This window comes from Eretmochelys imbricata, chromosome 10 (genome assembly GCF_965152235.1).
Source record: "Eretmochelys imbricata isolate rEreImb1 chromosome 10, rEreImb1.hap1, whole genome shotgun sequence".
In the NCBI taxonomy this organism is placed as follows: domain Eukaryota; kingdom Metazoa; phylum Chordata; order Testudines; family Cheloniidae; genus Eretmochelys; species Eretmochelys imbricata.
In genome coordinates, this window is record NC_135581.1 from 71427393 (window position 1) to 71441605 (window position 14213).

At 45.0% G+C, this 14213-nt stretch overlaps 1 protein-coding gene across 1 annotated transcript in view; it reads right to left on the reverse strand.

The window, feature by feature from the left end:
- Positions 1 to 1360: 1360 nt before the first annotated feature.
- Positions 1361 to 14213, reverse strand: part of AGBL1 (AGBL carboxypeptidase 1) — a 241343-nt gene continuing 228490 nt past the window's right edge. The window contains exon 22 of the mRNA XM_077829336.1: positions 1361 to 1534. Within this exon, the coding sequence (XP_077685462.1) occupies positions 1361 to 1534 (174 nt within the window). The remainder of the gene's footprint in view (positions 1535 to 14213) is intronic.

Below are 14213 nucleotides of genomic sequence, written 5' to 3' on the forward strand. Positions count from 1 at the left end.
TCAAAGGCTCATGCAGCTCCAGTTCCAATGTTAGGGTTTGATTTATGCCTGGAATCTGTCTGTCTGGCCAGGCGTGAGTGGTTCTCTCTAATGACACGCTGATTGCTTGTCGGAAGGCTGTCCGCGGCACAGTTAGTGTTTGGGATACACAGTAATTGCTTCATGTTCACATGTACAAGTGAGCATGACGAATCCAAAAGAGCATCTCTATTTTTTAGACTTTTTCATTCCTCCCTCCATAAACATTAAAAATGATGAACAAGGTTGTAAATACGGTCTCCAGCATGGAGAACAGGTGGTACTAATGGCTGTTAAGTATCCCTGAAGGGGAAGACTGGAAATCCACTATAAATTACTGGGGTATTTCTGCTACACAACAACTTGCCTTTTTCACTGGTGAGAGTGAAAGAATCTTTTGACGAAAGACCCGTAGGGGGAGCGTCGACTCGTATCAGTCACTGGGTTTTCTTTTTCCATCACTTTTTGAAAAACATTAGTTTGATGCATGCGCATGTCATTGGCAAGTGAGAATGGTGATGTTGCATAGAAATCTCCCTATCTCCTCAGACACCTGAGTTTATGTTCTTTATACTCTGACATACATCCATGCCAAACTCTCCTCTCACTTACACTGAAGCAACCCCACTGACATCGAGTGCAATGGAATTGCACCCAGGATACTCCGAGCAGAATTTAGCACTTTAAAAAGAGAAGTTTCTCCAAAATAATCAGTAGGGTCAAGGTTTCACTGTGTGCATCACAGACCCACAAGCTGACTCTCTAAGAGTGCCCAATTCTTTGAGGTGTGGAGCACCATCAGTGGGAGTTGTGGGCACTTTGCCCCTTCAGGGATCGAGCCTAGAATTTCTATTGCTTGCTGACGAGCTCCTTTCTGAATTTGCAATACTCATTCCCTTCCCTGCAGCTCTCGGGGAATTACTTCCTTGTGGGGGACTCTTCAGGGAGCCTTTTATTGGTGATGGAAACAGATTTTGATGGGGACAGTCTCCCCTCCTCGAACAGCCAGGAAGAGGATTTGTGAGACCCACCCCACTCACCCCAGACGGAGAATCCTTTGGGGCGATGCCACTCTGATGAATGGAACAGATGGGCAAGTGAGTGGAAAGTCTGAGAGGACCATCTCCTTCTCTACCTAATTTACCCAGTCGGAAGGATGCAGGGCAGGGCAGCACTGCTAATCTCATGGACTAATGCCTCCACAATGGATTTCTTTAGGAATCACTTGTCTCCTCATTTATAATGAGCATCTCAGTCTGTGGTTGAGGCTGGTGCTGTAAACGTGGAACCAAGACTATTCCCTGCCAACGCCCCTCCTGAGGAGGACTCTCTAGTAATGCTCTCACTCTGACCTTTGTGCCCAATGGTCTGCAATCTCCTCCTCCAGATCCAGCAGGGCTGCTGCCTGAGCCATCAGCTTCTTGCTGCAGGGCAAGGATTTAAGCTGCAGGATGAGGAGTCCCAGGCAGAACTTGGCTCCCATTTCCTCCAACTCTCGCGTTCCAATCTGCAGGCCCTGTCGATGAAAAACAGAAACCTAGAGTGATGAGTCTGGAATCACCCAGCTAAGGGTGGGAGGAAGAGTTACCATCTCATATAGGCTACCGCTCTCTGGGGTATTTCTCCAGATAAGAAAATCTAGAGGCAGGACAATGAAATGAACCGGACAACACCCCAAAATGTTGAACCCACATGCTCACTCCATTGGCCAAAGATTGCAAACACCTATTTTTACTTTGCACTTGCTCCATACAGGTCTTTTCATCTGCAGCGAGATTTACAGTCATTAACAGGGTCCCCTGGCCTCTATTTTACAGACGGGGAAACTGAGGCAGAGAGTTCAAAGGACTTGACTCTGGCTGCAGAGTGAGTCACTGTAAGAACAAGTATCAGACTCCATGAGTTCCTGGCTCCACGCCCAGCCCTGCACTCAGAACATTACACCACACTTCCTCTCTGTTAAAGTAAGAGTTGTCTCCTTGAGCCATGGGAAGGCAAATGAGCTGTGCCACTGTAAGCTGTCAGAAGTGGCAGAGATGAAAAGGAAGGAGGGGGAAAGATCTTTAACAAGTTATGAGTAGTTTACAAAAATCAATAACAAAGTAATTACAAAACAACAAACAACTCTGAGAGGCTTCCCCTTCTATTAAACACTGGTGTCTCCCTGGCAGAGGCGGGCTACTGTTGCAAACTGTGGAGCTGGATTTTCAACACCCCAAAATTTAGGGGAGTCCTGCCTGTTATGAAATAATGGGATGTAGTTCCTGGTTTGGATTGCAAACCTCTGCAAAGTCTGGGAGGCTCTGGATCTGATTTGGTAAGCAGTGCAGATCAGGGTTTGGGTCAGACCCATCACTAATCTGGTACATTGTCAAGTCTCTCTGACTTTGAATAAGGTGGAACGGCTCCTCTTGGGCAACCCTAGCTGATAGTCCAGTATCAAAGGAGTCCTGGTCAAGCTTGAATATAGAGGCTGTCAAGGTTCCTTCCCCACTCTGAACTCTAGGGTACAGATGTGGGGACCTACATGAAAGACCCCCTAAGCTTATTCTTACCAGCTTAGGTTAAAAACTTCCCCAAGGTACAAACTTTGCCTTGTCCTTGAACAGTACGCTGCCACCACCAAGCGTTTTAAACAAAGAACAAGGAAAGAGACCACTTGGAGATGTGTTCCCCCAAAATATCCCCCCAAGCCCTACACCCCCTTTCCTGGGGAAGGCTTGATAAGAATCCTCACCAATTTGCATAGGTGAACACAGACCCAAACTCTTGGATCTTAAGAACAACGAAAAATCAATCAGGTTCTTAAAAGAAAAATTTTAATTAAAGAAAAGGTAAAAGAATCACCTCTGTAAAATCAGGATGGTAAATACCATACAGGGTAATCAGATTCAAAACATAGAGCATCCCTATAGGCAAAACCTTAAGTTACAAAAAGACATAGCTTATTTTACCAGTCATTAAACAAAAGAATATCTAATGCATGTTCTAGCTAGATTACTTACTAATTTTACAGGAGTTGTAAGGCTGCATTCCTGATCTGTTCCCGGCAAAAGCATCACACAGACAGACAGAACCCTTTGTCCCCCCCCACCTCCAGATTTGAAAGTATCTTGTCCCCTCACTGGTCATTTTGGGTCAGGTGCCAGTGAGGTTACCTTAGCTTCTTAACCCTTTACAGGTGAAAGGGTTTTGCCTCTGGCCAGGAGGGATTTTATAGCACTGTATGTGAGACCCACCAGCCAGACACCTGGGAAAGAATTCTCTGTAGTCACTCAGAGCCCTCCCCATCTACTGTCCCATTGACAGCCACTGGAGAGATTTGCTAATAGCAGTTGCATGTGCCATATGCCATTGTTGGCAACGCCACATGCCAATATCATCCCTCCATAAGCTTATAAAGCTCAGTCTTAAAACAAGTTAGATTTTTTGTCTCTACTACTCCCCTTGGAAAGCCAATGATCCAGATATAACCAGAATTGACTCATATTAACCCTGAACCATTCAGATGACTCTCCCCTTCCTCACACCTTGTATTTTTAATTTTAAATGGCATCTTTATGCTTACAGCTCTCAGGGAGGCTGTCACAAGCTTCTCAATCCAACCAGAAGTAGGAAAGGCCAGAAGCCTCACAAGAAAGCCAGTTCCGGTGATATTTCCATTGAAGCTTTACGGGTCTAAATGGACTGTAATGCTTGAATACAGTATGCAAACTTTTAGGCGCTGATCCTAGAAGAAACCAAACTCTGAACCGTTTCTGGTTGTGGGGTGGGGTTTTTTTTGGTTTCCCTCAAAAAATGTGCAACAACTAAAATGAAACAAACCCCGGGGCCTGAATCACCAGCTGCATGTAATTCTTAATGAAACCAGTGGGAGTTCCATGTATGCTGTGTAAGGGCTGGACAGAATCAAACCCAGATATACAAAAGCGAGAAAGTGTCTGTAAACTCCCCCTCAACTCTGGCATTTATTGACCCCATCCAAAACATTCTCTGGTGCCATCACCCAGGGCAGAATCAATCACTGAACATTTGCTGTCTCTGCCAGTATCAACCCTATGGGTTACCTTAGCACAAAACCTCTCTGTAGCCCCCGCTCTTATATGAGCTCCCAACTCCATTACCAAAGATCGTTTCCTTAGTAATAGTCAAAAGCCCCCATTTACATTCCCAGGAACAGCCATGTGAATGGTGTGAGCTCCATTCCAATATGGCCTTTATTTCTGGACTCAGATGTTTACTACGTATTACCGAACGTCTTAGGGGTAACAGAGCCGTGAAAGTTCCATTAATCCATTAGAGGCAGCAGAGCTCTGATCTCATGGGCTTTCTCCCTGTATAGAGTCTGTCAGATTTGTAAAGCACTTCAGAACCCTTGGGGACTGAGCAGCCCTCTGTAAGTGCGAGCTGTGATTATTTCTGAATTAAGAGTGCCTGCTAGATGGAAGTAAGGAGAGATTTCTCACATAAACTACTGCACTTCTTGCAAATACTTTTGCCAGGTTTGTCAGGCCCACAAGGCCAGTCAAGCCTATGAGAAAACCACCACTTATGGTTTGGCAGATACAGTACGTGCAAATGTCACCTGGGGTTAAAGCTGCCCTGGCAAATGCAGCTTTTCATGGTAAATACGTTGAAATTCTTGCTCCTTCCCTGGCTTCTGAGACAAAACTACAAATTTGCAATTATTATCATTGTCAATAATAAAATGAAATAATACAGCACTCAAAAATATACCAGGCACAAGAGACAAAAAGAAAAAATACCTGCTCGATTGAAATAAAGCAGTGATGTAACATGCAAAGAGAAAGCAGCCTGTGGTCTAGTGGACAGAGCACTAACTGGGAATCTGACAAGCTGGGTTCCACTCCCCATTCTCCCAGTAACTTGCTATTAAACCTTGGGCAAATCTCTTAGACAGTAAACTTTTCCGGGTAGGGACTAAATGTGTGGGTATAGTGAGTTATGGCAGGGATCTGCAACCTTTGGCATGCGGCCCGCCAGGAAAAGCCCCTGGCGGGCTGGGACCGTTTGTTAACCTGCCGTGTCTGCAGGTTCGGCCAATCACAGCTCCCACTGGCCGCGGTTCATCATCCCAGGCCAATGGAGGCTGCAGGAAGAGGCGGCCAGCACATCCCTCAGCCCACGCCGCTTCCCAAAGTCCCCACTGGCCTGGAATGGCGAACCGCAGCCAGTGGGAACTGCGATCGGCTGAACCTGCGAACGCTGCAGGTAAACAAACTGTCCCAGCCCGCCAGTGGAGTTCCCTGGAGGGCCGTGTGCTGAAGGTTGCGTTCCCTGAGCTATGGGAATACAAATAATTAATAATAGTAAGAAACCAGAGAGATAAGGCACAGGAAACAAGGGTTATAAACACAAGGCAGTGATAGTGCTTGGTGCCTCTGAACAAGTTTAAGTGTATTATTTATTTTATTCAAAAATAATTTTTTGGCAGTTTTTGGTTATGTCCAAGTAAAGAGGATGGAGGTGCCTGGCTCAAGCAGAGAGAGCAGAAGCACAAATCTGCCATTTAGAGAATGACAAGGGCTTCTCTCAGGTGCAGAATACACAGAAAACATCTTGAGGCTTCCTCTGTGGTGTATCGCAGGTCCCTGCTTCCAAGATCAAGGCAACACACTAAATACTTATCAATCCCGGAGATGCCAAGCAGCGACTGTGCTAAAGCTCTGCCTGTGGCTTTATGATTCCCCAGAGTTTTATTCAGGATATGAAGAGGCCTTAAGAAACTATGAGCGGAGAAATAATAATAATAAAACCATAATATACCTGAGAAACATCAGGCTGTAATTGCTCATGCACTGAAGTTAGCTGCCATACCATAGTCCCATATTGCTTTGATATTAGACAGCTCAGGAGTAACAGCTGGAAATCTCAGCTAGAGGATTACTTGTTAGCACACTTTATTCACTTCAAACACAGAGAGACTTTTATTTTTTAACTCAGCTAGATCACATAATTCTCTCTCTCACTTCCCCCTCCCTCCCCTCTCCACCCCTTTCAGCAGTGGGTGTGGTTGGAAGGGGTGTGCCATGACTACAGTAGGAAGTAGAGGTGTTGACAGACCTGAGATATAAAACTAGTGTCCTTGATGGCTCCTGCCTTCAGTGCCAGGGATTGCTGATGTAGATCTCTGCATCCATCCATCCTACTGTATGAAATGCAGAAGGCAGAGGAAGAATGCAATAGCAATGCCAGTCTGTGCCTGTGTTTGGTAAGAGGCTGGCAGGAGAGACTAGCCATACTGCACTGAAGTGCGCTGGCTGAAGACCCAGTGACAGAAAGTGGTCTGGTTACCGCAACATTACAGGTCAGTGGACTAGGCAACCATGTCTCACTGCATTTTTGTTCAAGGTGTCCTTCAGTCTGGGTCTGCCAAGACCTTATCTTTCTGTCTAGTACATGGCACTGAGCCTCCTCAAACTTCCTAGGTTCACACAGTCCCTTGGCAGTGCACTGCCTTCTGAAGATATCCCGTAATGGCATGACAGGGGAGCTGCCTCTTGTCCACTGTGGAAGAGAGGGGAGCTGCACATGTTTTGCCAATCACAGACGTCTGTGATTCCTTGACTCTGTCTTCCCAATTCTCGTATCATTGTAGAAAGCTGCTCTGAGGCCCCACCTGAGATTCCATTTCAAGCTTTGGGCCCCTTTTCTTATATAAGAACACACAAAATCTAGAAATCTATGCAGTTGACCAAAGGTAGAGTAAGTCTTAGCTATCGTGAAAGGCTGAAAAGCTTACTCGTGTCTCTCTGAGCCAGTTCAGCCTCTGCTGACATTGTGAGGTGGGGGTGTCAGTTAGTGCTTGAAGTCAGGGTGGGCTTTCTGAGGCAGATGTGTCCGGGAGCCAGCCACATGTACTCTCTCACAATGAGAGGGGAATTTGGGGCAGGAGGACAGTAATTACTTGATCCACAATCTGGCCAGGACACTACTGTGATAATAGGTATCTCCAAACCGGAGCTGGTCGAGTAATTCATGGTGAATAATGCTTGTTAATATTCAGCATTGCTGTATCCACAGATAAATGTTTCTGTCATTAGACAAACTGCCCTCACAATCCTTCACAGGATTAATGATATAGCTATGGCACTGGAGGCAAAAAGGCAGCATTAAACACTCCCACTGCTGCAAGCAACATGGCTTCGCCATGTTCACCTGATGACACAGAGGATTGCAAGACCTTGTGAGTTAAACTGGAGATGACTTAGCATAGAAAACTAAAGGTGCAGCAAATTAAAAGCCAAAAGACATACATACACATAGGTAGACTGGAGATTTTGGGGAAAATGACTGCTCCCTGAGTTGAAAAAAAGGGACCTTCGGTGGGCAATAATGCCATCAAGGTGTTCTCTCCTACTATTGGTCACTTCTTGAACCCTTGGGGTAACAGCTTTCAGCTATAAACTCACCTGCTGTCTACATTTATATATATCTATATGCACACAGAGAGAGAGTATTCTCTGCATCTCGATGGCTTTACACATGCACAGCGGTTATGCCCTGAGGCTGGGTATAAATAAATTGACAGTCTGGTTTCCCACTAATTCCATCAGTGAGCTCTCAGTCAGAATACTAATAGAAACCATCTGAAGGCTGCAGTGAATAAACCAGAGAGCTGAATGAAACATTCAGTGTCTGATGTCTCCTGCCTTAATGTTAGTCTGAACTATGCCTGAACACTGCTGTCTCTATACACACACACACACGAAAACACACAGGCACACACCTGTAGGAACCTGGTGCTTATAAACTGGGGGGTAGTGAGGAGAAAGCTAAGTTTTCTCATGTGCCACAATCCCTTACATAGCTAGAATAGTGTATTTGGTATTTAATAGCAGGGACATCATGCAAAATGGAAGAAATTACAGATAAAGCAATGAGTTTGGGCCAAAGGACTTCAAGGATAAATATGCAGATTAAGTGAGCAGGAAGGGCCTATGATGCAGGGGAAAAGTGTGCAAGAGAGGATCAAAGGAATTTCTAGAATGAAAGATGAGGAGGATGGGAGATATGGAAGAGAGGACTGAAGGCTGCTGGGGCCAGTGGTGGTCGATACAGAGGAATGGAAATAAGGAGAAAACTCATGGAACCCTATCTGCCTACCCTACTGTTACAGGAGTGTGTCTAGTTCTGAGTGTTTGTCATTGTTGTCTTGGACATTGGCCACAAAGTGAGGTAACATCACTGCCTGTCTCTCTAGGATTGAACCTTATGGTCGTTACTCTGGCAAAGTTCCTACAAAGTCAATGAGAGTACTGCCTGCATTACGTCTGAGCAAGGACATCAGGATTTGGCCAGAAAGACACCTAAAGAGACAGAGACAGACATGAAGGCATCAGGGGTGTGCTTTTGTTCTGAGTCATTTTTCTGTGATGAAATGAATGCTTCCCTAGTTAAACAAGTGTATTTTACAGCCAGGATTGTTCAGGAAGTGGAAAGGGGAAAGCAAACAAGGAAGGGCAACCCCTTCCCCTTGGACCCACAGGGGAGCTGTCTTCAAAATCTGTTCAGTGGCACGCTGGGAATTCAGCAGGAGACAATACTCTAGTCAAACATTCAAGCAAGTTGAATTTTGAATTCTCCAGACTTATTGTGGGGAAAAGGCTAAACTAAGATTGCCTGATGTCACTTCCTCCTCCACTCCTCTACACCCACTGGCTATTTGCCCCAGGTTCTCATTCCCACAATCTCTCCACAGCAGCCTTGCTCCATGCTCTTCTCCAACCTTGCCTCCCTCCCCCAATTTTCCTCTCCTTATTCCCCCTTCTCTCCTCCTCCCACAATATCCTTTGCCTTTCCTTTCTTCACCTATTCCCAGGGGGTACCCTGCCCTCACTGCCCTGATACATTAGAACAAACTAACAAATGACACAGGACCAATATTACCTTGCCAACTGTTAGTAACCACATTGTTTGGATGGTTCACTCCCTCTTCCTCTCTCTGTTCCTTGTCCTTAGGCTGTAAATTCTTCAGGGCAGGGATGTAGGTCATGATTCACCATTGCCCTACATCTTGTGCCGTCATTTGCACTTCCTTGCGATAGGTAAAAAATGCTACTATTCTGATCCAGTCATCTTATGCCCACTTGCCACTACTGTAAATGACTGCACCTGGTGCAGGGCAATGGAGAACCAGGCTCTAAAAGGGCCCTTCCTGATAAGGGCCAGGAAGGGATAGGTTTCTATATGGGGAAGTGTCCCATAATGTAGCTCTTTGCAGATGCTCATTAAGGAGAGGAAAGATGGAGAGGAATAGAGAGGAAGAAATGCTCCCCCGGAGGGGACAGTCTTTAGAGATGGGATGGTACCACTGCCTGGGAGCTCTCACCTTCCAGCAGAGGTAAGTACTGCATTAGTTTGCTTTCTCATTCATTTAAATACCATGTATCATGCCAATGGACTGTTTTTAGGATGTGTGTTTTGGTCCAACAACTGCTTTGGATGGCACCTGGACTAACACTAACGGATTATGCCCCCTCCCTTCACACACACTGAACAGTTCTTCACCTTCTCCCACTTTGTCTCTCCCATAGGCAGCTGCTCTGTTTGCAATGTAGTGAAACAGGTTGAATGGGTGCTATGCCAGACCAGAACTGAGTACTCTGTAGGAGTTTGCATTGTTTCAATCTGACAGAGCCTGGAGCTGCATCAAGCTCCTATTTGATTCTGACTGCCATAGACATTTCCAGCAGAAGGAAGTTTCCTCTCTACATGTTCGCTGGTCAACTTCGCAGTACTATTTGTGCACGAAGGTCTCCTATTACTGAGCAGTCTGTTCCTCTGTGGTGCTCAGAAAGAGGGGAGGTGAACAGACAGTGTTTCTACCCTTTGTAGTGAGACTTGGAGGGGAAGCCTCCAAAAAGTGAAGTGAACAAATAGTTGGACATTTCCAAAGCATTCTTAAAGAAAAAACCCTGCCAGCTCAGGACCCCTGTGCTTCTCAGGTTCATATACCTAGGTACTTCTGCGGCCCCCATAACCGTAATAAATGAACGCCTCACAAACACTCATGAATTTATCCTCGCACTGAGGCAGGGAAGCGTTCTCATTCTACAGATGGGAACTGAGACACAAAAAGGGAAGTCTATGACAAAGTCTGGAACTGAATTCAGGTCTCCTAAATTCCAACCCAGTGCCTTATCCAAAAGACCATCCTTCCTCCCCCTGGGTTCCATATAAGTACTAGGAAAACTAGTATTACTCCTGCAGGTGGAGACTGGGAAACTCACAGATATTCATATAGGCTCCATTACCATATTATCTGAGCACCTCACACAATCTTTAATGTATTTATCTTCACAGCACCCCTGTGGTGCGGTAGGGCAGGGCTATTATCCACAGGTGTCAATAGCATTAGTGTTCATCAGAATAACCAGACCAATAGTCCATATCGTCCAATGTACTGACTAGAGCTTCCGAGGAAGATGTAAAATGTGCCTAACTCAGCAATATTACACCATGGGAGTGAAATATCTTCCTGACCCCAGATGTGGGATCACCATCTACCTTGAAACATAAGGTCCTTGTAATTTTATTCCAGCTAATGTAAGTGCAGATGCTACTTTTATTTATAAGTCTCTAATCCTTTTTGTTGTTGTTAATCTTAATAAGATAGCTGTCTTTATAATGCCATCCACTGCTGGGTTCCACAGGTTAATTATTCCATGGAGTACCCTCTTACCCTTATATTATATTACAAGGTAAGGCATAGCACCTGCAGGGCCTTCTACATGCTACTCAATCTCATTGCAATAACAGTCCACAGAACCTTTCATCACAGGGTCTCAAAGGACTTTACAAACAGTAACTGGTGAAACCGCCTCTCGGGTGTCTACTATTATCCCCACTTTATAGGTCAGATGAATGAGACATGGAGAAGGGAAGCTGCTTGCCCAAGGTTACATAGCAAGTATGGTGTTCCTGGGAATAAAACCCAAGAGTCATGACTCCTGTTCTAAACCCTAGAACTATACCACAGGGTTGTAAAAGTCATTGTTCCACCAACCCAGGGACTGAAGGGAGATGACTTGTGACTCCCCTATTTGTGACCTGCAGGAGCTGGTTCACCCTCTGGCACAAGACAGGGAGGCTCATGGCTGCCCTAAGCTGCGTTCATGCTACCATAGCCCCTCGGCAGCGAGGAATCAGCATGGTGCAGGTCCATCCCAGGACACACAGTTCCTCCTACTGGCTCCAGAACTGGCAGCAGTCTGCCCCCAGCTTACCTCAGCACATCCCTTGTCCCCAGTGCTTCTGCAGAGATGGGACGGAACGGGTGGAACTGGCTCAGCACTGGGTGGGGGTGTTCTGTCTCAGGGAATGCTGGGGAGCACCCCTATGCCAACTGCACTAGCGTAGAGCACGCAGAGCATAGTGATGAATCCTCCCAAGCAGGGCTCCGGGTTACTTCCACACACTGTAAAGCCCCTTTTCATATTGTCCTTTACTCTTTCCCTTTTCAAACTACACAGTCCTAATTTTCCTAGTCTCTCCTCATACTGAAGCTCCTTCCAGGCCACTAAACATTTTCATTTGCCTTCTTTTGACCTTCTTTAGCTCTGCTTTGTCTTTTTCCAGATGAACTGATCCAGTCCAAACCTAGTATTCTAGGACAGACACTAACATTAATGTCCATACCGGCATTATAATGTTTGCTGTGTTACTCTCTATCCTTCTCTTCATATAGTCTAGTATCTAATTCACTTTTTTTTTTATTGCAGCGGCTGCTGCACACTGAGCAGACATCTTAATCTAGCTTCCTAGGTGACGGCTACTTATTTTTCCTCAGTGGTTACAACTAATTCAACCCCCATCCACATGTCTGGGTGCTTTAAATTGGCCCTTCTAATGTGCCTTTGTCTACATTTCATCAGCCATCATATTACTCAATTTCATCATTTCTTTAGCTCCTTACAATCTTCCCCACTACTGTATAATTCAACAGCAGCAAATTTTGCTACCTCATTCTCCTCCCCATCATCTGAGTCATTAATAAGTATATTGACCAGCACCAGTCCCAGCACTAATACCTGTGGTCACTTCACTTTTAACCTCTTACCATGCCAAGAATTGCCCATTTACTCCTACTTTTGATTCCTCTCTTTTAACTAGGTTTGAATACATGAAAGTTCCTTTACCTTTCACCTCAGGGTTCCCAAATTTCCTTAATAGTCTTTTGCAAGGGGCTATATCAAAAGCCTTATGAAAGTCTGATTACATTTCAGTCACCACTTCTCTTTCAGCCACTGAGTTCCTTGCCTCTTTCAAGGAATTCTAACATATTAATAGAAAAGCAAAATTCACCTCACCAGCTATGTTGCCTTGTCCCTATGTTATTATACTCACCTGAAACTCTGTCTTCAATGGTTTTCTCAGCCCCTGAAGTAAGTCTATAAATGCCAAGACTCATATATAGCACCCTGTTAAACAAGGTTGTGACATTGACGGTCACCTAGTCCTCTGGCTGTTTATAATGATAAATTGCATATTTTTGTTAGTAGCTCTTCTCTTTGTTCATTAGCTCCCTCAGAATTCCTAGAGGAATGTCATCTGGTCCTGATCATTAATAATGATGGCTTGACTGTAAAATAACATATGCAGGCAGAACACAAACCTTTGCTCCTGCCATATAATTTTACCAGTGCGTCCTGATTCACAGCACTCCCTGCTATTCCAGTCCTGTTTCCCTACCAGCTCTGCCAACATACTTGAGTCCTGACCTGTTTCTTCAGATGTATCTAAATTTCAGCCCTCAACATCCCATGCCATTCCAGTCTGCCACCTGCTCTGCCAAAGCACCTCAATCCTGACATGTAAATTCCCTTTCTATTCCAATACTTCACCCTCTCCCCAGAGCTATACCAGTATAAAATCAATTTGGACCTGTACATGCTTCCCATAGTCCATTCCTGAGCCCCTCATATATTATGCTAATGTACCTCAAACCAGAGTTCCCCATCCTGCTGGCAGCTACTAGCAATCATGCCAAACTCTGTAATGATTTTGAAAAGTGCACAAGTGTTCACAGAAGATTAGACTGAGACCCTCTCAACACAATTTCACAAATTAATTTAAAATATCATCTGAAAACAGCTCTCCAAGTGTGCGGAGCCACCTAAAGCCCTAACTCTCAGCCACTGATTACGTCCTTCATTACTTTAAACGGTCATGCATCAGAAGTCTCTCTCCTACCCTGATGCAATACCCAATGAACCACATCGTCCTTTTCCTCCTGAATTATGTATGACTGCTCAGCCTGAAGCAGAAACACTAATGTCGCTTGGTCCTCTTCAACTGACACTGTCAAAGCTAACTTCCCCATCTATTGTTCACAACAGACTACGGTTCAGTATCAAGAAGGTACTGTAACTCTGCAACCTACTGTACTAGTGCATCTGAAACAACAAAGGACACATTCATTTTCCAAGCGAAAGGCAGGTGGGAAAACCAAAAACATCTACACCCCAGCTCAGATCAGAAAAAAAAAAAAGAGACCTAAAGCAGAATGAGCTTCTCCCCATCTCTCTAGCCATGCCCTTTAGAGCTGAATGGAATCACAAGCAAGGAGTGCGTTGTCTTGTTTTCTTACAGGTGTCGGAGTTGTTATTCTGATTCCCATTCATCCCTCTTGCTGCTTGTCATGTTTAAACAGAAAAACAAGAATAACAGCGGAGATCTTTTTTCCCTTTCAGCGTCTTCCTCATGCCAACTATAACTGGGCATGCAATCTAGAGCATGGTTCAGAAGGGCTTTTGTGCTAGATGAAAATTCACTTCTGTAGAAGGTAATTCATACCAAAAGCATCCTACAGACCCCCTGATGGCGTGTGATCCAAACAGCTAAATACAGGTGATCCCTGTGTGCTACAGTAATGCATTGTAAAGACCCTGTTCGTAGATGATGTTAGGGTATGTATGATAAAGCTAGGGCAGTGACCAGATTTTAGGGAGGAATTTTTGAAGATGTTGATAACCGGGAGGCTCAGGAAGTGGGATTCTGACCATTTATTTGGGGGGCTTGGGTAGGTGGCATATTTTTAGATGGGTCATCAAGATGGGATTAGTAAAGTCAAGGAGCCAGTGTTGCAGATGAGGAGAATGGAGCTGAACAGAATCTGCTGCTCTCTAGGGTTTATGAAATGGAATTTTGTAGCTCTTGGGGCCCAATTCACC